Genomic DNA, 23,817 nt, shown 5'->3' on the forward strand with positions numbered 1-23,817 from the left:
CACTCACTCACTCACGCACTCACGCGCACACAAAGAGTGTGCGACAGGAAGGAAGCCGAAAAGCCAGGCCATTTCCTGTAGTTTCTGCGTAAACTTGTGCATATCCTGTCCTCCTGCAACTATCACCCCTCTCTTCCCTTTGTGAGCAAATGTCCGCAGATTTTTTGGTTGGGAGGGGGTGACAAAAAATTTGTTGGACCTGGGAAGGGTGCGCCCTTCCACACCTCACCAAACTCAAGCGAGCACGCCTTGATGGTGTCACAATTAGGGTTGCAAAACTGTGTCCATTTTTTTTAGTTTGAATTTACATAACTAAAGTGGAAATGTGTTCGAAGTGTTTTAATAGTAAAAAGGACACACATTGCAGAAAAAAATGTTATAATAATGAGATTTTGTTTTATCCTCCAATTCTGTGCACTAGTGATCACGAGGATTTTAAAATTGTATTTTGTTTTACTTTCAATTTCTAAAAATAATTTGTAATAGTTTGCATGCAAATGACCCGTAGATGTCGTATTCTTGTCGTTTTAAAATCAATGTTATGGCTTGATAAGTGATCTTTACAAGCAGGAAGTGTGTAAAAGGTTGATTCGGACGCTGATGTAATTAGTTTTGCTTGTGAATTTCGCATTATGCTCGATGCGTGAGTGACGTGTCTGCTGTCTGACGACGGATCGACTGTGGATTGCAACATGTAAACCCCGCCCCTGTGTAGTGACGTCACACCGCGAGGAGTGGAACTAAACAAAGGCGAAGTCGCTCGGCGTTCGTCCGCTTCTCGATTTTCTCAATGCGACGAGAAAGTTCTACTAAACCCGCTCCGGATTACTTGGTTCAAGCCCACCCCCAAAAAAGCTCATCTAAAAGTCAGCTGTGTTGGCGTCACCTGTTTCGGAGGTAAAACGTTTTGTTTTTGTGTTTGCCATCGCGCGTCTGTCGCTCCATTGCGCAACCGAGAAGCAGGCGTCACACCCCGGCCAAGTCCGTCCAGCCTGACCCGGGACGCAACTGCTGCTATGGCCTCGACGACTCGTCCTTAACGGGACTTGTTGTCCAGCTTCGCCAGGGTCTTCTGGATCCGCCTGTACCCTCCAGTCCAAGGTAATTTAATTTAATTTAATAAAACCAAAAGTAGGAGCTCAACTTCAATTCAAAAAGCTATTTGTGTTTGCCAACTGGACTTACACAAGGTTTCTTAAAGTGTAGTTCGTGGATCACTAGTGGTAAAATATAACCCTCCAAAAGCGAAAGATAGCAGAAATGCGGAATTTAAAAAAAATGCTATGTTTATTATTCCTCCACGTTGCGCTCCTGTTAAGTAACCTCGTTGTAAAGATACATAAGGCAGCGAGCGGCTCGGTGTCTTTTTCTATGTGTTTACTCTACACTTAGAAAGTAGTGAAACTGAACGCTTAACAAACCTGCAAACCTGTTTTGTAAGTTAACATCATATTAATTCATGTTTCATTTGCCTTTACTTGAGCAGAAGCCTTACCTCTTAAACCAAAACATTCATATTGAGGAGGGGGAATCCAATCATAATCTAATTATTTTTCAAAATTGTTCTGCCCTAATCAAAACAAATGAATCCAAGGCAACGCTCAATCAAAACTTAGGAAATGTTCTTGCAATTTTAATCAACACCACACACATAATCAACTTTACAAACTTCTTACCTCTATAAATGTGCGTTCATAATCAACCACCAAAACTTAGTCATGCTCAAACATAGAAAATGTTTATCAACCCTATCAACTTTTCCACTGATGTATAATTGTGTTTGTAAAGTGATGTAAATGTGTCAGTCACATGGCACTTAGTTTGTGTCATAATGAAACTTTAGTTTATGTGTCATAATGAAACTTGCAAGGCCAACAAACCAACCTCCCCTGGGCGTGTGTCACAGGATGCTGTTACCATGGTGACTCAGCGTGTTTCACCAGAGCAACGTTAGTCAACAATATCTCTTTAAAAAAAAAAAAAAAAAAGGAAAGTAGTTTTCGGGGAATAGGAGTGCGCTTGTTGATCGCTTGCTAAATGTGTGTGTGTGGTCGCGCGTGTGTGCGTGCGGTCGCCGCTATTTAAAACGGTTAAAACTATAAAGCGTTGTGCCCTGATGCAACGATCTGAAAGCGTCTGACAGCTTACAGGAAGTTGCATCATTGCAGCCTATAGACGCCTTCGCACGTGAGGGGCGCAGTTGGAGTTGGTACCCTCCCCGCTTTTTACCGTACCAATATTTACGGGTGGAGGGGGAACAACAGAGGGTGCCGTTAAGTCAAGAAATTTAGACCTTCGTAACTATGCTCATAACTTTTCAAGCATTAAGTTCAGCTCAGATGTTTGTAGGTGGCCATTGGAGACTTTGAGCGCTGTATTTGCTAACCAAAACAGCAGGAACCTCTCAGAAGATTGTAGACCTTATGCTTATTATTTATTTATTTATTTATTTTATCACTCACACACACATTCACACCATCACTCGCACTCGTCATATGTGGGAATCGAACTCATGGTGTCGGCACACGAGACAAGCAAGTGTACCCCTACACCATCAGCCACTCCCCCTTATGCTTATTAGCTATTCACAAAATGAACCCCTGTCCCAGTTAAAAAAGGTCTAATTGTAAGTAGATGGCGACAAAACACTATTTATGTCTAAATAAAATTTGTTTCAACTCGCCTCAACATAGTTGTGCTCATAAATTGTGTTTTGAACATTTTTGTGAAACTATGGTTTTAAAGTAGCGCTTTGCCACCATCTTGTGGCGAGGGTTGACTTTTTAGGGAATTTTGATTTCACAGCTTGTTTCCCTCCTCCACTCACAGATGAGCGTGGCCGAGCCCCGTTTGAAGAGATTACTGGACCGGCCCCAGGATGCGTCACCCAAATGTAAAAGGGTCTGTCGGGACCTTCCTTCGCCGCCTCCTCCCGACACAAGCCCAGTGTTTCCCCTTAGTCCAGCTAAAAGTCCCGCCCCTAAGTCCAGTCAGAGCCAATCCAAAGTCAGGGTTGGGCCTTACTTCCTGTTTGAGCGCTGCGAAGGCGAGGACACGTACAGAGCGGTGCATTCCACCACACAGCAGCAGTATACCTGTCAGGTAACTTTTGCGTGCATTCCTTACTTGCCACAGTGGTGACCACATAGATAGGTGGACGACCCCCCCCCTTTCCCTCACTTAACCCGGCCGGTTTCCATGGTTACAGGTCTTGCCCCTGGCCAACCACCAGGAGAAGTTAGCGGCTTACGCCCGGCTGAGTCGCCACAGCAACATCTGCGGCATCCTGGACACGGTGATTGGGCAGGACGGCGCCTATCTGTTCCTGCCTGCCCATCACGGCGACATGCACGCACACGTGCGCAGCAGCAAGCGCCTCAGTGAGGATGAAGCGGGGCTCCTGTTTGCGCAGATGCTGGAGGCTGTGGCGCACTGCCACCGCAACGGTGTGGTGCTGCGGGACGTCAAGCTGCGCCGCTTCGTCTTCACCGACAGATTCAGGTGAGCCCACAGTGGCCGCTGAGGTCTTTTATTTTGGGCTGGCACTGTCGAAGAGTTAGGAACCCAAACATCGGCTTTTAATCATCTCAAATCGCATTTTCAGCCCTCGTCCTGCCCTCTGTGTTTCAAACTCAACGGTTGTTGTTCCTTGCAGGACCCACGTGGCCCTCCTTGGCCTCAATGACTGTGTCGTCCTCCAGAGCGGCGAATCCGACTCCCTGTTGGACCGCCACGGCTGCCCCGCCTACGTGGGCCCCGAGCTACTGGCCAGCGGCAAGGCGGCCTACTCGGGCCGCGCTGCCGACGTGTGGAGCCTGGGCGTGTCCCTCTACACCATGTTGATGGGACGCTACCCCTTCCAGGACACCCGGCCCGCCGCCCTCTTTGCCAAGATCCGGCGCGGGGCCTTCAGCCTCCCCGCCTGGCTTTCGCCGCCGGCCAAGTGCTTGATTGCATGCATGCTGCGCAAGTCTCCCGCCGAACGTTTGCGGGCGTCCGAGCTGCTGATGCACCCGTGGTTGAGCAGTCGCCACGTGCCGCCAGTAGCGCACCACGCCACCACGCAGCGCGGCTCGGGCCGAGGGCCGGAGTGGAGGCACAAGGACGACGAAGGTGACGACCAGGTGGTGCCAACGTGCACCCAAAAGCACTAACAAAACGATCTCCGACTTGACACTACTCCAGCGTCCTGGATTACTTGAGCCTCGAGTGCCTTCTGCAACATCGGCTCGTTTTGAATCACCAAAATGCTGTACACAAAATACTCATTTGTTGTCTCAAAGTAGGAACAGCTAAGCACCTAATTTCACAGCCTGAACAAAATCCCGCGGCCCCCCCCCCAAACAAAATTGATTTGCCACAAAATAGCAGCAAATTTTCAAGTCAATGAATCGCCTCCACTTATTTCACTATACTAGTTACAAAGGTGCCACAAGATTTCCACCTTTATGAAACTCCTGTACTCACTTCAACATTGTGCCTTGACAACAAGACGGTGGCAGAGTGTCATTTTTGTCGAAATGGAACTCCACAACGGACATCAACATTGTTCACTGATGCCAAAAGATGGCGGGCAAGCCAAAATGGTGGGAAAGCAGAATTTTTGTCTAAAATTGAAACGTTTCAATTTACTTCAACATAACGCTGATTATGTATAATGTGCACAATCGATTTTGTAGTGCTTTTACAATGTACAGAAAGTAGCTTATCCACTTTTTAGTAATTAGGGTGGTCACGGTAATAATGCCGAGAAGTAAGCGATAAGTGATTCTGAACACAGCCACTGTAGGTGAAATGCGCCAAGATTTCACAAGGTGGCGCCAAATCTCAGTTCGCTAGAAATGTGCTTTAGCACCAGCTTGTGGCATCATTGTACCTTGGAACGAATTGATGGGGGAAAGTTTCTTTGTGGCAAATGCAAATAATTATTAACCTTTGGGGGGGAGGGTGTAAATTACAGCATTTTTTTCCTGCTAAGTGTCCACAATTTGTGCGACATTCAAAGGCATGTTTGAAAATGACAACCTGTCAGTGTTTTGCCAGCCCGCCCCACGAGACTGACATGTTGTTTACGTTCTGTGGAACTACGCCACATGCTCCCTTGTCTACCTCAGTTCTTGTCATTTTGCTTCATTTCTCCAAGATAGTCCTTTCTCATGTTCGCTCCACATCATATCCTGTTGTAATCCCCGCCATTTCATATGTCCCATATTTTGCAGTTTCACAGATAATCCACCAAAAAACAGTGAGACCCGTAATAAAAAGACGTGACATAAATCTACAAGTGTATATATTTGAGTTTGTGTATTTGTGAGTTGAGCTGTCTTCTTCACAAGACTTTGGCACGGGTGGTTCAAATCATTTTGGCACATATATTTCAACGGATTGACTATTGGTTGATAATCTTGAGGCCAAAGTCTTCACAAAAGAACTTGAAGATAAAACACGATGCAGTTTTCAAGAGTTCTCAAGTGAATTTATAAAATGAAATTAACATTCTTGGCTCAAAACACAAATGAGATCAAGAATTCCTGCAAAACTTAACATCCATTTGTAACGCCATTTAGGGAGAATGACTCCGACTTTAGGGTTTGTATACAAGCAATTAACCCTTTTTAACCATTCGAAGATCAAGAAAACTCACTCCGACTTATTCTGGGTCTTGTGAGCGGCGTTGGATCAATACGAAATGTTGCAGTATGATGGCAGGTTCCTCGTGTTAGAATGGAACATTTTACTCCAGGCATAGTGACGCACACTGGAACACATCCCGGACACAAAGGTAGGGCAGGACTGCGTCACAAGGGGTATCAGTCCATACAAAGTCTGGAATAGAACACACACAAACATGTTCACAGAATATAAAGGGACAGAATCATACATGACTTTCTCTATTACCAAGGTGAATAAAGAATCCTTTTACCGTCTGGATTAATCGCGTAGCAGCCCGCAAGAAATATCTCAGGTAACTGAGTGCTGGCAAGACTGGTTTCTGAGCCATCAGTCCACATGAAATCGGTCTGGAAGAACAATATTTGTAACAAATCAGTCTTAAGTTGATCTCTTTTGAAAAGAGAGGGAAGGGTGTTGTTGTTTTGAGCTCACAGAGTTTGCAGAGAGTCCAATCCAGACACTGGTTTCAGTCAGCTTCGTGAACTCATTGGCCACGCCCTGCTCGAAAACATTGCGGATGGAGGCCAGATTGCCACCCAGATCCTTGCAGGACAGCTGTTTGGACAAAGAACAAAGCATCAACATCTGTGCACAGTAGAGTGCTCCCTGCTGATAGAAATGTCATTTATGCTGTGATCAGGTTTGGAACTTAACACACAGAGAAGAGAAAAAAAAAAAGCCACAAATCTGGTCCCTCGCCCACAAAACCCTATTTGCATTTTTATTAATAAGGAATATAGCACCCTGTAAGAACTCAGTTTGTGTGCAACAAATTGCTGAAAGGTTTAGGACCGGAGGGTGTGTTCCAACTACAGAGGAATCACATTCCTCAGCCTCCCTGGTAAGGTCTATTCAGGGGTGCTGGAGAGGAGGCTCCGTCGGGAGGTCGAACCTCGGATTCAGGAGGAGCAGTGTGGCTTCCGTCCTGGCCGTGGAACAGTGGACCAGTGGACCAGCTCTACACCCTTGGCAGGATCCTCGAGGGGGCATGGGAGTTCGCTCAACCAGTCCACATGTGTTTTGTGGACTTGGAGGAGGCGTTCGACTGTGTCCCTCGGGAAGTTCTGTGGAGGGTGCTTCGGGAGTACGGGGTGCCGAGCCAGCTGATAAGGGCGGTTCGGTCCCTGTGTCACCGATGTCAGAGTTTAGTCCACATTTCCGGCAGTAAGTCGGATTCGTTCCCAGTGAGGGTTGGCCTGCGCCAAGGCTGCCCTTTGTCACTGATTCTGTTCATAACTTTTATGGACAGAATTTCTAGGCGTTGAGGGTGTCCGGTTTGGGGACCTCAGCATTGCGTCTCTGCTTTTTGCAGACAACGTGGTGCTGTTGGCTTCTTCAAGCCGTGATCTCCAGCTCTCACTGGAGCGGTTCGCAGCAGAGTGTGAAGCGGTTGGGATGAGGGTCAGCACCTCCAAATCCGAGTCCATGGTCCTCGGTCGGAAAAGGGTGGAATGCCCTCTCCGAAATCGGGGATGAGATCCTGCCCCAAGTGGAGGAGTTCAAGTATCTTGGGGTCTTGTTCACGAGTGAGGGCAGGACGGAGCGCGAGATCGACAGGTGGATCGGTGCAGCGTTGGCAGTAATGCGGACTCTGTCCCGGTCCATCGTGGTGAAGAGAGAGCTGAGCCAAAAGGCAAAGCTCTCAATTTACCGGTCGATCTACGCTCCTACCCTCACCTATGGTCACGAGCTATGGGTCGTGACAGAAAGAACGAGATCCCGGATACAAGCGTCCGAAATGAGTTTCCTCCGCAGGGTGTCCGGGCTCTCCCTTAGAGATAGGGTGAGAAGCTCGGCCATCCGGGAGATACTCAGAGTAGAGCCGCTGCTGGTCCACGTTGAGAGGAGCCAGATGAGGTGCCTCGGGCATCTCATCAGGATGCCTCCCTGGGGAGGTGTTCCGGGCATGTCCCTCCGGTAGAAGACCCCGTGGACGACCCAGGATGCGCTGGAGAGACTATGTCTCTCAGCTGGCCTGGGAAAGCCTTGGGATCCCCCGGGATGAGCTGGATGAAGTGGCTGGGGAGAGGGAAGTCTGGGAGTCCCTCCTAAAGCTGCTGCCCCCGCGACCCAACCCCAGATAAGTGGAAGAAGATGGATGGATGGATGATTAGGTGGTGTGATATTAGTGTGATAAAGAGTGACAAGCACTGTATCACAGTGTACTACGTTAACAGTGTCTGGAACTCTTGCCGACCTCTGCGTCATCAAACGTCAGCTGTGCCTCTTCGAGGATGAAACAACGATTGTTCAGCTGAACCCAGCCTGGAGGGCATCTGGTGTCACCTGCAACTAAACAAGTCAACCAGTTGCATTCAATCCAATCTTTCTTACGACCTAAAGTAGTCAACACGTCAGCTATAAAAATCTGAGCAGCCCTCAGATGCCGCCAAAGCAGTTAGGTGTCAATGAAATATGTTGATAATCCTCTGCAAAGTCTAAACAGCCCTCACATTCTTTAATGTCTTTATGAACAGCTCTTTCTTGATTCCTCACATATCTTGGTGAGTTTCTCGCCTTCTAGTCAACCAAGGTGTGCCACAAGGTAGCTCCATTTAGCTTCAAGTTCCCAAATTCAGCTCCCCAAAGGCAGTTTTACATAGCAACATGAAATTTGTTTGCCATGTTGATGAAGCCAGACCAAAAGGTCTTAGGAAGCTATCAATGAACAGACAGCAAGTCTGAAATTTGTCCGGGCGATATTGTTAAGTTCCTGACGTCTTTATTCGACAAAGATTTTGTCCAACGCTACCGGGTGCCAAGGGAGGTGGGACAATTGGGAGTAGAGGTTCCATCTTTATCTGCAAGCCAGCAGAGAAAGCTCCACAGCTATGTACTCAATCTTTCTGGCATAGTTCAACTAGGAATACCGTCTTCTGGTAGTTACTATTAGCATAGTCACTTAGCGAGCAGCCAAGATACAAGAACCAGGAGATGGTAACATGATAAAATTGAAATCTTGTACACAGTGCAACATTTGATGGTTGGAGCATTGCTTGAGGGTGAAATTTGACTCTTTATAAGAGAAACCTGACAAGATAATTACCACAGAAGCAAGTATGAGTTAAATCACAGGTAGGTTACATACTGTACGACTGTACCAGGTTTGCATCAGGCTGTAATGAGAAAGAAAAAGGTGTTACATTTGAAATCTCATAAATGTACATTTTGAACAATTCTTCGTCATCCATCATGAACAGTCGAGTTTGACTCACAGGGGTAGGGGCCAGTTGGCTGATTCCTTGGCCGATTCCACAAATGAAGAGCAGCAAGCCAAGAGCAGACGTCATCTGCGGAGTGACACAAATACACAAAAGTGTTGTTATTGTTCGCCTTTAGAATAAAGCATGATTTTGCGAGCGAAAACAAGAGAGTAAAAAAAAAAATCAAACAGTTACCATTGCAGTAGAGATGTTCAATGTGGAGGATAGGGAGGAGCCATCTTTTTAAATGTTGGCTGACATGTCACATGACTCACTTGACGAGTTCTGCCTGGAAAATGGAAAACAAAAAAAAAAAGCCATCTGCTGGCCAAAAATGTTTTGTTTAGTGCCAAAGCCATAATCTTGAGGTTTTGGATGACAAATAAAATGTAAAATTACTTCAGGGACATGCACACTTAACCTCTAAATTAGATTCAAGCATCTGGACAAAAGAAATTTCTTCTAGTAGATGATCGATGCACGAGTATTTTGTTATTTTTTTTGGCAATGATGTTACGGAAGCGGAAGGATCACAATGACACGCATTGAAACAAAACAAACAAATCCCCTTAATTAACGAGGGCTGCATTCCTGCAAAGTTACTCACGGTAGACTCCGTTACAGGTCTACATTCCGTACAACCCAGTATGCAAACTCACTGTCGTGGGACTTTACAAAACCTCAATTATCATTTCTGTTTGTGCTGTGAGCCGCACACCCAGGAAAGAACGGAAATCCAGAATCACTCATAACAAGAATCAAAACATAGAAGCATCATTTTTCAGATTCAAATTTTTTTTTACACCCAATCCTCCGAACGACATTCCGACAGTATCGGGATGTGTTCCATCGTCCGCTGATTTAGCAAAAGCCAGCAATCAGCAAGTGCAAAGCTCAAACGGTATGACACCAGAGGAGGCTATATATGGGATAATTGACAATTACTGCCACTACTCTTACTGTAAGTACGGGAAGGGGAAATTATTTGTGAGGGGAACCGGTTCCCGTGATTTGAAAGCATACGCCTTGTTTTAAAATGCGAGTCTGGTTGCTGTTTTTTTATGCCTCAACTGGACTTTATTGCACAGACAGTGTTCATCATCAAGGCGACCCAATCAGGAGCCGGACTCAGTGTCCATGTCATCGGTATCGTCGCATTCCGGACGGGAGATTTCCTCAAAGGCCAGCTCTGACAAACAAAAAGGAATAAGTTTCAATTGAGTCATCAAAACATCCAAAAATGTGATGTTGCGCAAAAGCTGTAGATTATTGTTTTTTTTAAATTGACACTCAAAAAATGTCAATAAATTCAATTTACTTGTGACATACATGCATAGCATTTTATGGCTTCTTAATCACCCAACGGAAGAGAGGAAAAGCATGCATCTCCTCATTTTGAGCTCACCTTCGCTCTCGCTGAGCTCGGGGATCCTCTTGAGGACGTCACGTAGGGCCGGGACGGCCTGGTCGTACATGTGCAGCAACGGGCGGCAGCTGGCCGAGAACCCGCCGTGATGGTGGAGCAGCCAGTGAAGGAGGAGCACGCATTCGCGCAGCAGTGACGCCGGCGGGTTGCGCCACCAGGGCGGCGACCGCGAGGAGCACGCGTCGGTCGACGTGTCCGGCAGCTCTGCCGAGTCGTAGAGGTCCAACCACTGACGGTGGAGAATGAGCACCGACGTCTGAACCACCTGACTCACACACGCGAGGACGCTGAGGCAAATGTTTTGCCCAATCTGGGTACATCATCATCACCATGTGTGTGTTACCTCGATGTAGCACTGGCAGCTGCTGCTCTGCCAGTTCTCTGCCGTCTGACTGAGGCGGTTGAACAATCGGACCACCTCGAAAAGAAGAAAGAAGAGCGTTTGAGTCGTCTCCAACAGGACCGCAAAGTGTCCCTCCCTCCCGCCGGGAGCGGCCGAGCACCTGCAAGGCCATCCGGGTGAGCTCGGCGTGTGGCGCCTTCCTGACGGGTCTTTTTCGCACGTGCTGCAGCAGCTTCAGGAGGACGCAGGGCTCTGCCCGGACACACAAGTGTGTTCGCCACACAAGATTGACGCAGCGTCACATGGCAGATCGAACAGAATGGAGCCAAAGGAAAAGCTTTTGCTGAGAATGAAAGCTCACCATGATGGGAACAGAGTTGCCGAGTCAGGGCGTGGTGGTCGCACGCGCGCACCAGGGCGGCGGTGCACTCGGCGAGCACACGCGGCTTGCGGTGGGCCAACACGCACGCACGCAGCGCCTGCAGCACGCATGCCAACCTGGCAGACAGCCAGATAACGTGTGCATTATTTCTTTTTAAAAATCGTAAAAGCCACTTAGAAACACTACGCCCCCCCCCCACTAATGTTCAGAATTAGAATGATTACATAGTGATAGACATGCATGCATCCATCCATATTTCCCAAAGTACAAAACGGCTACCTGTCAGCATGCGTATACGGCGTCCTCTCAATCAGCATACCGGCGACCTTCGCGGCTTTAACCACCATCTCCTCCAACTTTCCATCAAGGACGCGCAACACGGAGCGCAGCAAGCCATGGTGGGAGCGGAGGGCCTCGGTCGCGCCGGTCTGTGATTCATTAATGGCCATGATCATCATGGTGGCAAAACACCCCGCGGACTTTGCGCTTTCTGTGTCCCAATACTTTAGTCTGGAGCTTGTTTTCCGTGCCGGCTTCGCTCTGTGTCTGGAGAAGCGCCTGGACCACCTGAGGAACATCAAGCGCACCCAAGGGCTTCTCAGTTCACGCACACACACGCGTGCACGAGCGGCGTGTCAGCACACCTCCCGGCTGTGGTTTATCAGCAGGTAGAGGATCCTCAGCGCCGCCATCCCCGCATCTTCCACACTAGCGATGTCTGCCTCGTCCCATCGCTCCGTCGACGACCCGGAGGCCTCATCCCGTGCATCCAGCGCCTGGCAGAGGCGGGACAAGTGCGTGTCCAGCAGCGGGAGGAGAAGCACAGCCCCGGGACATCTGAGAGCGCGCGCACAGCTTATTTTCAACATTTCGAAGGAATGTACACGGTACGCGCATGAGTCATGGGGTGAGACAGCAGAATGAACAGATCGATGGGCTGTAGTTCAATTCAATTGATTATGTCTGTGAAGGTACCACCGCACAGCTCTTACACCGTGAGATTGGGTACTGTGTGGCGTGCACAGCAATTGGCCACTAGAGGGCGATACGGAGCGCGCTTGTGTAAACAGCGCACCCATTTTCTTGCTCCTCTGCTGCAACAGGTTGGCTTTGACTCAGCATGTTGAGGCCCGTTATGGCCAAACTCTGGATTGGACTGAGGGTCGCTCGCAGGGCTCCGCCTTTACTCCCGCCCGCACCGGTTGACCTGCACACAAACACGGAAAAGTAGCTGAAAGCCGAAGTTCGGTTGACATGCGCCCCGCATACATCACACAATATGTCTCGACACACAATCCTGCATGTATGGGGCAGACCTCATGTCCCTCATAACAGTGGCTGAGTTGGGCCCTGCCGCCACGTAGACATCACTCGGGCAGACGGACAGCAGGTGCGAGAGGCAAAGACTGCCGGGAGACAGCGGCTGCTGCAGCAACAAGCCCAACAGGACGCCACCTACGAGCCGAGGGAACACAAATGGAAGGCAAGTCGAAGAAATGAAGAGAGTCTGAGCGAGCGGCAAAGGTCCACGTGCGGCACAGACCCGGGTGCTGCCGGTGTGGCGGCCGCTCGGACAGGAACGGATCGGCCCCGGCTACTTCCCGCTTGTCAAGTCCTTCTGCATTGCAAGATTGGCACGGAAACATCCGTTGGGACACGGCGCAACGTCACCCTGGACGACAGCTACCGCCACTCACCGTTTCTGCGCGTCTTGCCGGGAGTTTTGAGGCTCTCCTTGGTGATAAAGCCGCTTCCCGTCGGCAAGGAGGAGATGCCACTGCCGGATAGCTGGGAAAGCCCGTTGGGCACTTTGGGGCTAAGCAACAAACAGACACACACACATGCTTAGAGTGCCCGTTTTTGATGTGTCAGATTAAGGCGTGCGACATGATTTCCGCACTTTTTTCTTCAGGCCTGAGCTCGCCTTTCACACCTCACGGTGGAGCCTGGACGAAGCGGAACGACTGACCTGTTTAGCGACGGCGACTTGCCCCTGTCGGCGCTCAGCAATTTGCTCTTTATCTGGTTGATCTCGGCTTCTTTGAACTGCAGCTCCGACTGCAGCGACTGAACCTGTGCTCAAAACGTCGCAGGGTCACATAACGTAACGTAACGTAACGTAGCGTAGCGTAGCGTAGCGCAGCGCAGCGCAACGTAACGTAACGTAACGTAACGTAACGTAACGTAACGTAACGTAACATAACATAACAAATACATGACAGCAAGATCTTGGCAAAGCACCACTAGTACTTTTATCTCGCCGAAGGCTCTCAACTCATTTCAACATGGTGCCTCGGCACGCAAATACCACAAAACAGTGACTAGCAGAGGACAGATCTGTGATCAGGTGCATCCTCAATAATCTTGCCTTCTTGTGGAGCTCCTTTTCCTTATCGCTCTGCTCTCTCTGCTTCTGCTTCTCCAGCAGGGCCAGAGCCTGCCTCTGGGTGTCCTTCTCCTGCTGGGCTCCTTTTAGGGAGTCCCGGAGCAGGCGGATCTCGCCGTTTTTCGACACAATCTCCTCCTCCACCTCCTTCAGCTGACACAAAGACACCGCAGAGGTCACGCTGCTGCGCTCATCCTCCACACTGGGCGTTTTGAGACGCGCCCGCTCACCTTCCTCCGGAGATCCGCATGCTGAGCCTCCAGCAGGGTGTAGGAGTCATCTCGTTCGGCATCAGTCTGCCCAGCCTTGTTGCCTGAACACACGCAAATAAAGCCAAGAGGATCACATCAGTGTTTCCCAGGCAAGGCGCATATTTTACATGACAGACACCTCATGAATGTCTCAAAAGGTGTGTGCACAGTTTTGGAGAAAGATTGCTGGCACAAACCCACCAGTTGGCTCTCTGTCAAGGGACCCCAAACGTCCTCCCTTGCTACCTTGACCGCCCGCGTTTTCTCTGTCCAGTGGCGGCCTGGTAGAGGGATGGAATCCTGACCAGTGCGCTTTGTCCCATTCAGGTTTGTTCACCTCTTTGGAGACAAAATCCGACGCGGCCGCCAAGCCAATGGCCTGCGAGGCAATGATGTCGATCTCGTCCAGGTCATCTTGAGTGAAGTCTTCTTCATCCCCAAAGGGATCGACTTCGACAGGATCAGCCCTTAGGACATCGTGGTTCGGGCCTCGCAGTCGCTTGCTGGGAGGCCAGGCCATGCTGCGTGTGAAAGAGTCACGTGCGATCATTCAAGAACGTCGCCCAAAGCACAAATCCACAATCAATGGTACACACGTGTGTATGTTTTTGTTGCGGTGTATTGAACAAACTCGGGGCTCACGTTTCGCTGATGTATGTTAGCATATTGTAAGATTCAAACAAGCAGACGTTAAAGAACAATAAAATGCACGTAAATACTTTACATAATACGCAAAAGGTTTTTGTTTGGGCAAGTGGAGGCCGCCTGCTAATTATTGCAATGGTGCCTCTGTTGCCTCAGTTTGAACCAAGCGTATGCTTAAAATGTGTATCAAACCACTACACTCACATGTTAGTGATCTTTTGTTATGTGTTGTCACCTTTGAGTCCGATGCTGTCAACTTCTGATCAGCACATCCACCAAATTACCACCCAAACTTCTTCTGAATGGCAGGTTAGCCTGCTGCTCGGCTAACGGAGCACAATCCCCGTCAACAAGATGTTTGAACTATATCTACCCACTGGTACACCGACTATCCGCATCACTCTGTCACTAAAACAATGTCCGTCGAGTTAATGTACTTTTTAAAGACGTTATTGAGAAGTTCTAACCACACAAAGAGCGTGACTACCAAAAGGAAGTAACTAGCTTTCATTTTTCTCCCTCCAGAGCAGGCTGCTAATCTGACCAATCAAAATACGACTCGGATTTTTTTCCCGACCAATCAGAAAAGAGCCCACACACTCTGCTACGAGTACCTGGTTGAGACAAACGGTACCGATTGAGGGAAAAAAAAGTGAAGAAAAAAAAGGGAGCCTCAAAACACGTTTATAGTATTTATTGGTTATATTACACCACGGTAAAGTCCTTTACAAAATAAACAGCGTCTGTTTCATGAGCCATTGATGCTCGTAAACAATTTGAGCCTAAAACTACTCATTAGAACTCGTTTTTAATGTGTGCTCTCCAATTTTAACCCGAATATTTTATATTTTTATTATTATTGTTATTATTATTATTATTATTATTATTGTTAAATCATTTTTAAAATTGTATGATTATTTTAATGTGGAAAAGGAAAGCTACAGCCACTGGTGATCTTTTTAACAGTTTATTAAATGCTATGAGAAGAGAAACCACCCCCGAGTGTGAGACTACTGCTTTGGATCAGTGTTGCTGTTAAATATATGTGTGGGGAATTTGATAGTTATTTATCTTGAAGAGTATTTACTGTGTTTGCCCCCAAGTGAGCTGCTTGGATGCTGTCCTGCTCCTCAGAAACAGGAGAGTGTCCGTGCATCTCACTCAGCAACAGCAATTGTGTGTTCCATTTATAGACATAGGCAGGTCTGAAACACTGTGTGTGCGTGCATGTGAGAGAGGGAGATACATGCATACACACGATCTCTCTCTCTCTCTCCCCGCCTCCGTTCTCTAGCTCAGAAGTGGCAGAGCTCAGCGAAAGACACCGTGATCCATTACTGCCATTACACACATACACACACACACATCTGCACACACACTCATCTGCACATGCACACACACACACGCACGCACGCACGCACACACACGTGCACACACACATTTACTTTAGTTGGTATCCATAGCAACTAAAGCACCAGGGCAGGATCGGTAATTGCGAAAGAAGGCTTCATGCATGCAAGGTGTATCATTGTGAGCACGCGTGACTTTATCCCGCCTCTGTTATGGATCTGATACTACTTGCAAAGGTGGAAAATTGCCAGGCCGATTTTGTCGCCCATTCTGAGTTTGTGTTGTGTCTACAGAATGGCAACATGTGGAAAAAGGCCCAACATTTGCATGTTTTACAGGCAGTGTGATTTGGAAAGAACAGGCAGCAGCCTCTTTCACACAGAGATCCTGCAAAATTGCCACATCGGCGATATATCAGCAGATTAGCCCTTCCTTCATTTTTGTTTTTTATATGGAATCGACAGGAAAATAGAGCTACGCCAACAGCATAATGCTCATGACCATTTCAGTGTACCGTAATACGTCATTTTGTAGTAGAGTGAAAATATTTGAACGTGCCTTTTCGAATGACCTCTTTGAAAGACTTTTTCAATAAAATATATGATTTTATATTGATATATTTATAGATTCTGATTCTGATTCAGATGTTTTTTCACTTTGAATATCCAAATTGAGAGTCAGAAAAAAACCATTTTACTCAGTTCACAAAAATAGAGATTTTAACTCTTCAACAGCTTTCAACACAACAGGGCCGAAAAAGTGAGCATCCCATGGTCAATGTTTGCATCTCTGACCTGACATTGGATTAACTTTGTATTGGTATTATTCCTTATATGGGCCAGAGGTATGGCATTTAACAAACATTTCCTGGCCTGTTTTGAAGAAAGCAGTTTTCCCCATCTGGAAATTCCAGACGGTGGTCCTGACGTCATCTAATTGATACTGTTAATTGACTGTGTCTCTACATGAAAGCTCAGGTTTGGCTATTTTACATGATCTTTGCATACGATGCAAAAAAAAATACACGTTCTGCAAAGATGGATGAAGTGTTTCCTCTGCATTTGTCTCTGCATCCAGGCAACCCCTCTTTGCGCACGTCGCTTCTACCTCGGAGGCGCTGACATCCCAAAGGGAGCCCGCAGCAGCCCTCCATTGGCTCCCAGTCCGAGGAGGCGGCCAATCTCCTTCTTCCCCGTGATGCGTGTGTCCCCCCCCAGCTCCTCTCCGACTCCCAGCATTGCACATCACTTTCAGGCTTTCGCAGTGCTACATGGATTTTCGAGGGCTCGACAGCGAGTTTTTCAGAGCCAAGATGATGGAGGAGGGGGAGGGGCGGGACGCACTTGATGCGGAGATGCTGAGGAAATAGACGAGGGGTGCGCCGGAGAATTGTGACGAGACAACACACGCAAGGAGGAGAGCAGGCGTTGTTGTATCTTCCACTATGGGCTGCTGGCTCTCCGGACCGTGGGTGGGCGACCCAGCGGTGAGTACCACCGAGCCCAGATCTGGGTAAGGGGGGTGTGAGTGAAATGGGAGCATTCTATGGCTCTCCATGTTGGCTGGGTATGTACGCATATATATCTTGAATAAGTAGCAATCTCTCATGTATATATATATATATATATATATATATATATATATATATGTATATATATAAATGTATATATATATATATATATATATATATGCATGAGAGATTGCTACTTATTCGAGATGCAACCACATATTCAGGTCATTACAGTACATCTGCTCATAGCAAAGAAACATGCACTCCGTCAGCCATTTTGTGCTTCTCAGATCAGTCTTTGTGTGTGTGCGTGCATGTGTGTATGCGTGTGTTTATGTGTGTGCATGTGCGTGTGTGTGTACGTGCGTGTACACGGCCTCGCCACAATATCAGGGACACATCTCATGATGTTCAGCACAAATATTCCGCCTTGAAAAGACAATAATATTCCGTTTTCACTCAGCGTATTCGTCTAATGTTTATTAATGAAAGGGATGGTCACAATGATCAATGCATTGATTTATGCCAGACATGAGGAAATATGATTATTGCTGCAGCTGAGCGCTGCCACCTGTTATTTCCTTTCCTAAGAAGAGGCGTTTATTTGTTGAAGTGGATGACGCACCCTGGCACATAACAGCTCAAAAGAACCTGACTAATATTTACACTTCTGATGACTATTTTAGAGGAGGCATGTTGAAATTGACAATTATTAAGGCCAACGGCCCACCAGAGAAATATAACCTGACCGGTATTCATTCTTCTGGCCATTGCAGGAGTTGTTTGTTTTTGCGGAGGCATTTTTGTTTTACCTGGAGCCCCTAAGATAGCTGCTCAATGTAGACGAGATATAAGGACGCACTTTGAGTATGACTAAGTTCAACAATGAACATGCTGATAAATGCATTGACCTCAATAATTGTTCAGCGTGCGTGTGCGTGTAGCTAAAAGTTGGTGACTCATACGTAGATGTGTTGTGCAGCAGCTCATGCGTCTTGGATGGGTTGAGCCGTGCGCGTCCGTGCGTGCGCCACCACGTCCCGTCACACGGCTGCAGCAAACCCAGAAAGAAGGCTGCGTGCGCGTCTGTAGGCAGAACGCCGCGTTCTGACCCAGTTGCATAATGTCGACTGTGGCGCGGTTAAAATGGTAGCTGCGAATGTGGGTGACGGCTTGTGTGTGTGTGTGTCGTGTGCGGCGCAACTAAATGGGCAACGCTGGCACGCTTGCGAGAAGACGAGATTCTTAAATCGCACTTCTCAAATGTGCAAAGCAGCCAATTACATCATGGTGACAGGGTGGGCTTCTTTTTTCAGCTCTGACGAGAACACGGCGAGCTTGTTTTCACGTATGAAAATAAGACGAGGAAGAGGAGGTGGAGGAAGGAAGGAAGTGTAGGGAACGCCTGCTGTTTGCCTCCAGACAAGATAAAGCTCACGAGCTGCAACTGGAGCACATGAGCACAATCATCCAAGAAGCAATAATAGTGAAGACTGCTTCCAGTGACTTGACAGTAATGGTCAGGTTTTCTGGAGTTCAGGTGTGTCACCCATTTCAAGAAATTAACACCTCTCCTCAAATAGAGGCTTTCCTCAAAAGCCATTGCAATGGATACGGATCAGGTTCTCGATCCCCAGAGTTCTTAATAGCCAGAAACGTCATTCATTCAACTCCATAAATAGCCCTCAACGACACACAGCTCCCGAAAATAGCAGGTTGTACCACTAATTGTCTGTAATTGCTATAAACACTTCACATTCCGGGCGCATAATCAACTGAATACAAATTAAACACCTCCCTTAAATAAACACCTTTGTGGTTTCAGCTAAGTGGCGGGCGCAGTCTGGCGCACTTGAGTCAACGGGACGCCCTGCGCATCCTTGCGGCGAGTCAGCTCCCCGTCACCATGCAGGTGAAGAGTCAGAGGGGCCGCGGCGGTGTGGAGGCGGACCCCCGGGGCACCTGGGAGCCCCTGCCCCTCAACTTGCAGCACCTCAACCTGCCCCTGCCCAGAATGTCAGCGTCCAGCCCAACCTATCAGGACAGGTGAGCGGCACCTTCATTGTCACACGTTCGATAGTTGCAAAAAAAAAATGAAGCTGTAAAACTGTAAAAGTTCTTTTCCTTCCTCCCAGACATTATTTTGGCCACTTGTCTCTACCGCAAGATCACTGTGACAGAGGACACTACGGGTACCTGTCCAACTCCCCGAGGGACACTGTGGACATGAGCCACCAGGTAACGGCGTGGATCGATACGGACGCCTCGTAGCCGTCCGTCCTTTTATTCACTTTTGATGGGCGCTGGCTCACTCAGGATCCAGAAGTGAGTGGGCGGCGAAGCAAGCAGCAGAACTGCCTGATGGGATGCTGCGACGTCAACCTCGACGAGCCCAAAGGCTACCATAGCCAGGTAACAGGCCCGAGTTTCTGTCATAGTGCAGGGTCATGAAAAAGAGGATTCATCTTTACCACAGATAACGTGGCAACAACGTCTCACTCTGTCTTCCTCGCAGACGGACGATGACGACTTCATGCTGGACAAGCCTCTGGGCTTCCTGCCCCTCCACCACGAGCTGGACAGCGGCCTGGGCTGGACCGACGGGTCCCTCCACCAAGGTGACCTCTCCGGCCTGGAGACAGAGGAGGCCGGCTTGGAGGACTGCCACTCCCACAGCGCCTTGGGCCCCGGCGGCTGTGGGGTCTTCGGACCCGGTGGCGGCGGCTCACCTTCCTCCGAGTCCTTCATGTCGTCGGAGCTCAGCGACTCGGGCTTCTACAGCACCGGCGAGTTCCGCCACTTCCAGAGGATGCTAGAGAAGCGCATGCGGCTGTACAACGCCAGGCTGCAGCACCAGGGAGAGACGTGCGAGCGGCACGAGCGACGCGACAGCTGCCCCATGAGCCACCGCGAGCTGCTGGAGGCCATCCCCGAAACGCTCACCATGCAGCCGCCGTGTCAGCGCATGCAGATGGAGATGGACGAGGCCGCTGGGGCCGGCGGCTTAGACGTGCCAAACCGTGGACTTTTCCGGTATGTTCCGAGTTAATCGATAGTATATGCTTTGTAGGAGAAAAACTTTGCAATCATACAGAACATGCGAACCCCAAGATTTAAACCCCGATCCTCAGAACAGATGTGCCGACTCACCGCTCATCCATCGTGGTTCTGCCCACGAAGCAGAACACCATTCATGCAACCGCATTCATTCTAAGGCGATTGTTTCCAGGGTGTCATCAGTCCAGTTCCACAAAACGGACCGTCCCTGTCTGAACCGCCACAGCTCCAGCAGCGGGGCCCTCTTCAACCCCTCCCACGGCCACACGGCCCGTGTGAGTGGCCCGGTCCTCTCCACTTGCAGCACGCCCTCCAGCCACCGGAGGCCGCTAGCTCCTGTGCAGCAGCCGCACCACCAGGGTTCCGCCTCGCTGGGGATGCTGAGGAGAAGTCGCACCCTGCACCACCGTCCTCCGCAGCAAGAGTACCGGCGGAGGGCCAGCCACCCGGCCTCGCCCTCCTACTGCGCGGCCACCCTGCACCACTGCGGAGGGATCTCTCCTCATGGCGTCTTGCAGGCCGGGCTACCGGAGGAAACCCAGATGGGGGCGGCCACTCTAGCTTCCCCGCTCTCTGCACAGCGATACCCAGGTACCCTGGGCCACACTCTAAATATTCTTTGAACCGTGGCTGTCAAACTCTTTGCAGTCCAGGGGCCACATCTAACCCGTAAAATCAAAGCATAACTGCCCCCACCTTTGTTTTTAAAGTTATTGTGAGTTTATTCTGCAGGCCACTCACAGATGACGAGCCACCAAAGGTGTCATTTGAATACCCTCGTGCCAAACTCAGGTGAAAATATGACCTCTTTTCTCTTTCACTCAGTGCACATCCGGGTGCCCAGCGCTCACGAGCTTCATTACAATGCCAACCCCAACCCCCACCATGACTGGTGGCAGCAAATGAGCTTGATGCCTGACCCTCTGGCGGCGGAGCGAGACGACCAAATGGAACGGGAACAAATGGAGGAAAGTCTGGAGAGAGAGGCACAGATGCAAGAGGAAGTGGAGCGAGAGATGCAAAGGAGCCGAGGAGGCAGGGAGCAGCAGCAACTCCAGGGGCCGCTCCACTTCACCCAGCCGGGCGACATCAACGACACCTGGCCCAAGCCGGCAACTCGCCAGTCCCAGGGCGGCGGCGGAGGAGCCCGAGGCCTTTACAGCACCCTGGAGGGCCACATGGGAGCGGCCCCTCTTTCTGCTTCAGATGCAAAGAAAGACCAAATGGAGGCGCTGCCGCCGACTTGTGGTGCACAACCCAAAGCCAGCACGACCTCACGCGTGTCCAGGAACCAGCTGCTGAGGGACCGGGCGTCGCAGCTGGCTGACGAGCGCAGCGGGATGAGCACGGACGAGGAGACCAGCGCCGACATGCTGCTGGGTCGCTACTGGAGCCGGACGGAGAGGCGAGAACACTTCCTGCTGGCCCGCGAGCAGAAGCAGCAGCAAGCCAGGGGAGGGGGACTGTGCGGCTCGTGCTCCGGCCCGGGCTCAGGCCCGCCCCGCTCCCCCATGCCGGACGGCCGGGCCGGCGGTACGCTGACGGACGGACGGTGCAACACGGTGCTGGAAATGAGCCAGAGGAAGCTGAGTCGTCTGAGGAACCGCAAGATGTTGGACGACTGGACCACGGTGGAGGAGCTGCTGACACACGGGACCCGGCTGGACAGCCACGAGCACCCCCTGCTGGCACATAGCCCCCTGCTCACTGTCACCACCGTCTAAAATGAACTAACCCCTCCACCCCTCATCCTTTGCGGGTGTCTGATCGTAATGCGCAGGCGGTCTCAGAACTTTAGCAGCACTGTTGTTGACCAAATTCACACAAGCACCCCAGGGTACATAACCTTTCAGCACCTTTTTTCAACTTATATTTCTATGTTGATCCTCGTGGAAGGGTCACACACAAAGTCCCATCGAGCGATGTTGCTCAAACTTTATTGAGCATTAGAAAAATCTCACGTCATGACACGCCACCAAGCAAAAAGTCTACTTTTGGCACCATTTCATTTTATTTGTTTAACTTTTCATCCTCTTGAAATATGTTTGCTACTTTTTTATTTGGGCTTCAATGATCGGATTCTCATAAATATTTGATTTTGCTCCGATTGGGCCGCTGTTTTTTTGAATTTGATATTGAAACAAACAGCTTTCCTCAGATTGCTCATCGCCGATGACCTAAAATGCTACTATTTGCAACAAAAGCAACATTTCAGAGCAGCTGGGATTGTGTCATAAACCAACAACAACAAAAAATTGTGCAAGCAATTTACATTTGTGTTGTTTTTGAGACGTGCTGCATACGGCACATCTGGCTTGACGCGGCTACGTGTTTACACACCGTACCTGCCCACATGTTTACTGACAAACAATGCACGGACTGAAAGGATTGGTGCGCATCAAGCTGCTTGGATCTCCATGCGTCGGCAGGTCAAAGGTACAGGTAGGATATCGTGCAATAATACCTCAGTCTCAGTGCTGCAATTTTAAAGGCAGACCCCCCCCCCCAAAAAAAGCTGCACAAAGATCCTTGTAGATATTTATATATCAAGAGGGACCTAAGATAACAAACGATTTTTGCACATTTTTCGTTTTCTACAAAGTTATAAGAGGTTTTCCCTACCTATCGCTCTCTCACAGGGACCGAGGCCAGTGGATGACTGTAGATAGAACACGTGCGTGCGTGTGTGAGTGCGTGCGTGTGTGTTGATGTTTTATTTATCAACTATCATTCAAAAAAAAAAAAAAAAAACACTTGACGTGTTTGAACATATTTCAATATTTTTCTTACTGTACTGCATTTGTTTTGGTAATCTTTAAAGATTTTATTGCACATGGTCTGCTTTCCAGAAAGATGGGACTCCGATTTGTTTTTTTCTTCAAGTGAACACAAATTGTGTGATTATTCTTGTCTCCTAATTAAATTTGACTGTTGTTTTGTGTCACTCAGTCGTGCGTACTTGCGTATATATTGATTTGGTCACATGCAGCCAGCGGGGTACTGGTGAAGACGGTGCCGGTAGAAACAAGATGTGAAGCTTTCATGTTTGATTCTGTACAACTATTGCTGTTGATTTGGAGGCTGTACATAAATTGCATTGACACGATAGTTCCAGCTCTTTTTTTTTTCTAGCAAGACTCGGACGAATGATGCCGTCTTCCAAACTATTTATCATTTAATCATACTTCCTCACCACCAATCCCTACTTGCGTATAAAATAAATAAATATCACTGGGTCTCTCTCATCCCGGCCTGTGACGCAAAACACTATGAATAATAGATGTTTTTTTTTCCATCCTGCTCTCTTACAACTAACACAAGGACAGAGGGGCTGAGAATAGCACGTCCAATAGCGGTTCCTCATGTGATGCGAAATTCAAAGCACACTGGAGCGGAAAGTCTCGCTGCTGGGCCACGGCACACTCATCCACCCCTCCCTCCATCCATCAGTTCATCTGTCCACCCATCCTTCATCCATCCATTTGAGCCTACAGCATCTTCACAGCGTACCTTTTGGAATACGATGTATGTGTGGTAATAAGAATAAGAATAAATAAGAGATTTTAATTAGCTGTGGCCCTCTGGTTCTGT

The 23,817-nt window shown here is 48.8% G+C and overlaps 3 protein-coding genes across 3 annotated transcripts; 2 read left to right on the top strand and 1 right to left on the bottom strand.

Moving 5' to 3' along the window:
- Window positions 1-721: 721 nt before the first annotated feature.
- LOC119122785 (tribbles homolog 3-like) lies at window positions 722-5,278 on the top strand. The gene is made up of 4 exons (XM_037251358.1): window positions 722-1,101; window positions 2,830-3,102; window positions 3,209-3,501; window positions 3,656-5,278. Exons 2-4 carry the CDS (start codon window positions 2,830-2,832, stop codon window positions 4,152-4,154), a joined length of 1,065 nt encoding a protein of 354 aa, XP_037107253.1. The 5' UTR covers window positions 722-1,101; the 3' UTR covers window positions 4,155-5,278.
- Window positions 5,279-6,189: 911 nt separating this feature from the next.
- Window positions 6,190-14,845, bottom strand: LOC119122784 (ATR interacting protein). Its single transcript, XM_037251357.1, has 20 exons — window positions 14,514-14,845; window positions 13,866-14,185; window positions 13,644-13,726; window positions 13,396-13,566; window positions 12,997-13,100; window positions 12,725-12,843; window positions 12,571-12,645; window positions 12,344-12,482; window positions 12,103-12,234; window positions 11,672-11,864; window positions 11,532-11,594; window positions 11,307-11,455; window positions 11,007-11,143; window positions 10,806-10,897; window positions 10,646-10,720; window positions 10,282-10,567; window positions 9,072-10,065; window positions 8,762-8,963; window positions 7,871-7,959; window positions 6,190-6,228 (listed from the first exon to the last, which is right to left on the bottom strand). The coding sequence occupies exons 2-17, from the start codon at window positions 14,182-14,184 to the stop codon at window positions 9,992-9,994; spliced, it is 2,211 nt and encodes a 736-aa protein (XP_037107252.1). The 5' UTR covers window position 14,185; window positions 14,514-14,845; the 3' UTR covers window positions 6,190-6,228; window positions 7,871-7,959; window positions 8,762-8,963; window positions 9,072-9,991.
- Window positions 14,846-16,873: 2,028 nt separating this feature from the next.
- On the top strand, window positions 16,874-23,793 carry LOC119122861. The gene is made up of 7 exons (XM_037251489.1): window positions 16,874-17,145; window positions 18,995-19,215; window positions 19,305-19,407; window positions 19,486-19,581; window positions 19,685-20,202; window positions 20,399-20,817; window positions 21,052-23,793. Exons 1-7 carry the CDS (start codon window positions 17,104-17,106, stop codon window positions 21,948-21,950), a joined length of 2,298 nt encoding a protein of 765 aa, XP_037107384.1. The 5' UTR covers window positions 16,874-17,103; the 3' UTR covers window positions 21,951-23,793.
- Window positions 23,794-23,817: the final 24 nt, after the last annotated feature.

Source organism: Syngnathus acus, chromosome 5 (assembly GCF_901709675.1).
Source record: "Syngnathus acus chromosome 5, fSynAcu1.2, whole genome shotgun sequence".
NCBI classification, from domain to species: Eukaryota; Metazoa; Chordata; class Actinopteri; order Syngnathiformes; family Syngnathidae; genus Syngnathus; species Syngnathus acus.

Excerpts from the sequence above, each read along its gene's own strand:
- LOC119122861 (XM_037251489.1), top strand. The coding sequence starts at position 17,104 with ATGGGCTGCTGGCTCTCCGGACCGTGGGTGGGCGACCCAGCG. Across the intron at positions 19,216-19,304 it reads AGCCCAACCTATCAGGACAG|ACATTATTTTGGCCACTTGT; the intron begins GTGAGCGGCACC and ends CCTTCCTCCCAG. Across the intron at positions 20,203-20,398 it reads CCAAACCGTGGACTTTTCCG|GGTGTCATCAGTCCAGTTCC; the intron begins GTATGTTCCGAG and ends GATTGTTTCCAG.
- LOC119122784 (XM_037251357.1), bottom strand. The coding sequence starts at position 14,184 with ATGGCCTGGCCTCCCAGCAAGCGACTGCGAGGCCCGAACCACGATGTC. Across the intron at positions 12,844-12,996 it reads AAGTCGCCGTCGCTAAACAG|CCCCAAAGTGCCCAACGGGC; the intron begins GTCAGTCGTTCC and ends TTTGTTGCTTAG. Across the intron at positions 11,595-11,671 it reads TGATAAACCACAGCCGGGAG|GTGGTCCAGGCGCTTCTCCA; the intron begins GTGTGCTGACAC and ends GATGTTCCTCAG.
- LOC119122785 (XM_037251358.1), top strand. The coding sequence starts at position 2,830 with ATGAGCGTGGCCGAGCCCCGTTTGAAGAGATTACTGGACCGGCCCCAG. Across the intron at positions 3,103-3,208 it reads AGCAGCAGTATACCTGTCAG|GTCTTGCCCCTGGCCAACCA; the intron begins GTAACTTTTGCG and ends CCATGGTTACAG. Across the intron at positions 3,502-3,655 it reads GTCTTCACCGACAGATTCAG|GACCCACGTGGCCCTCCTTG; the intron begins GTGAGCCCACAG and ends TGTTCCTTGCAG.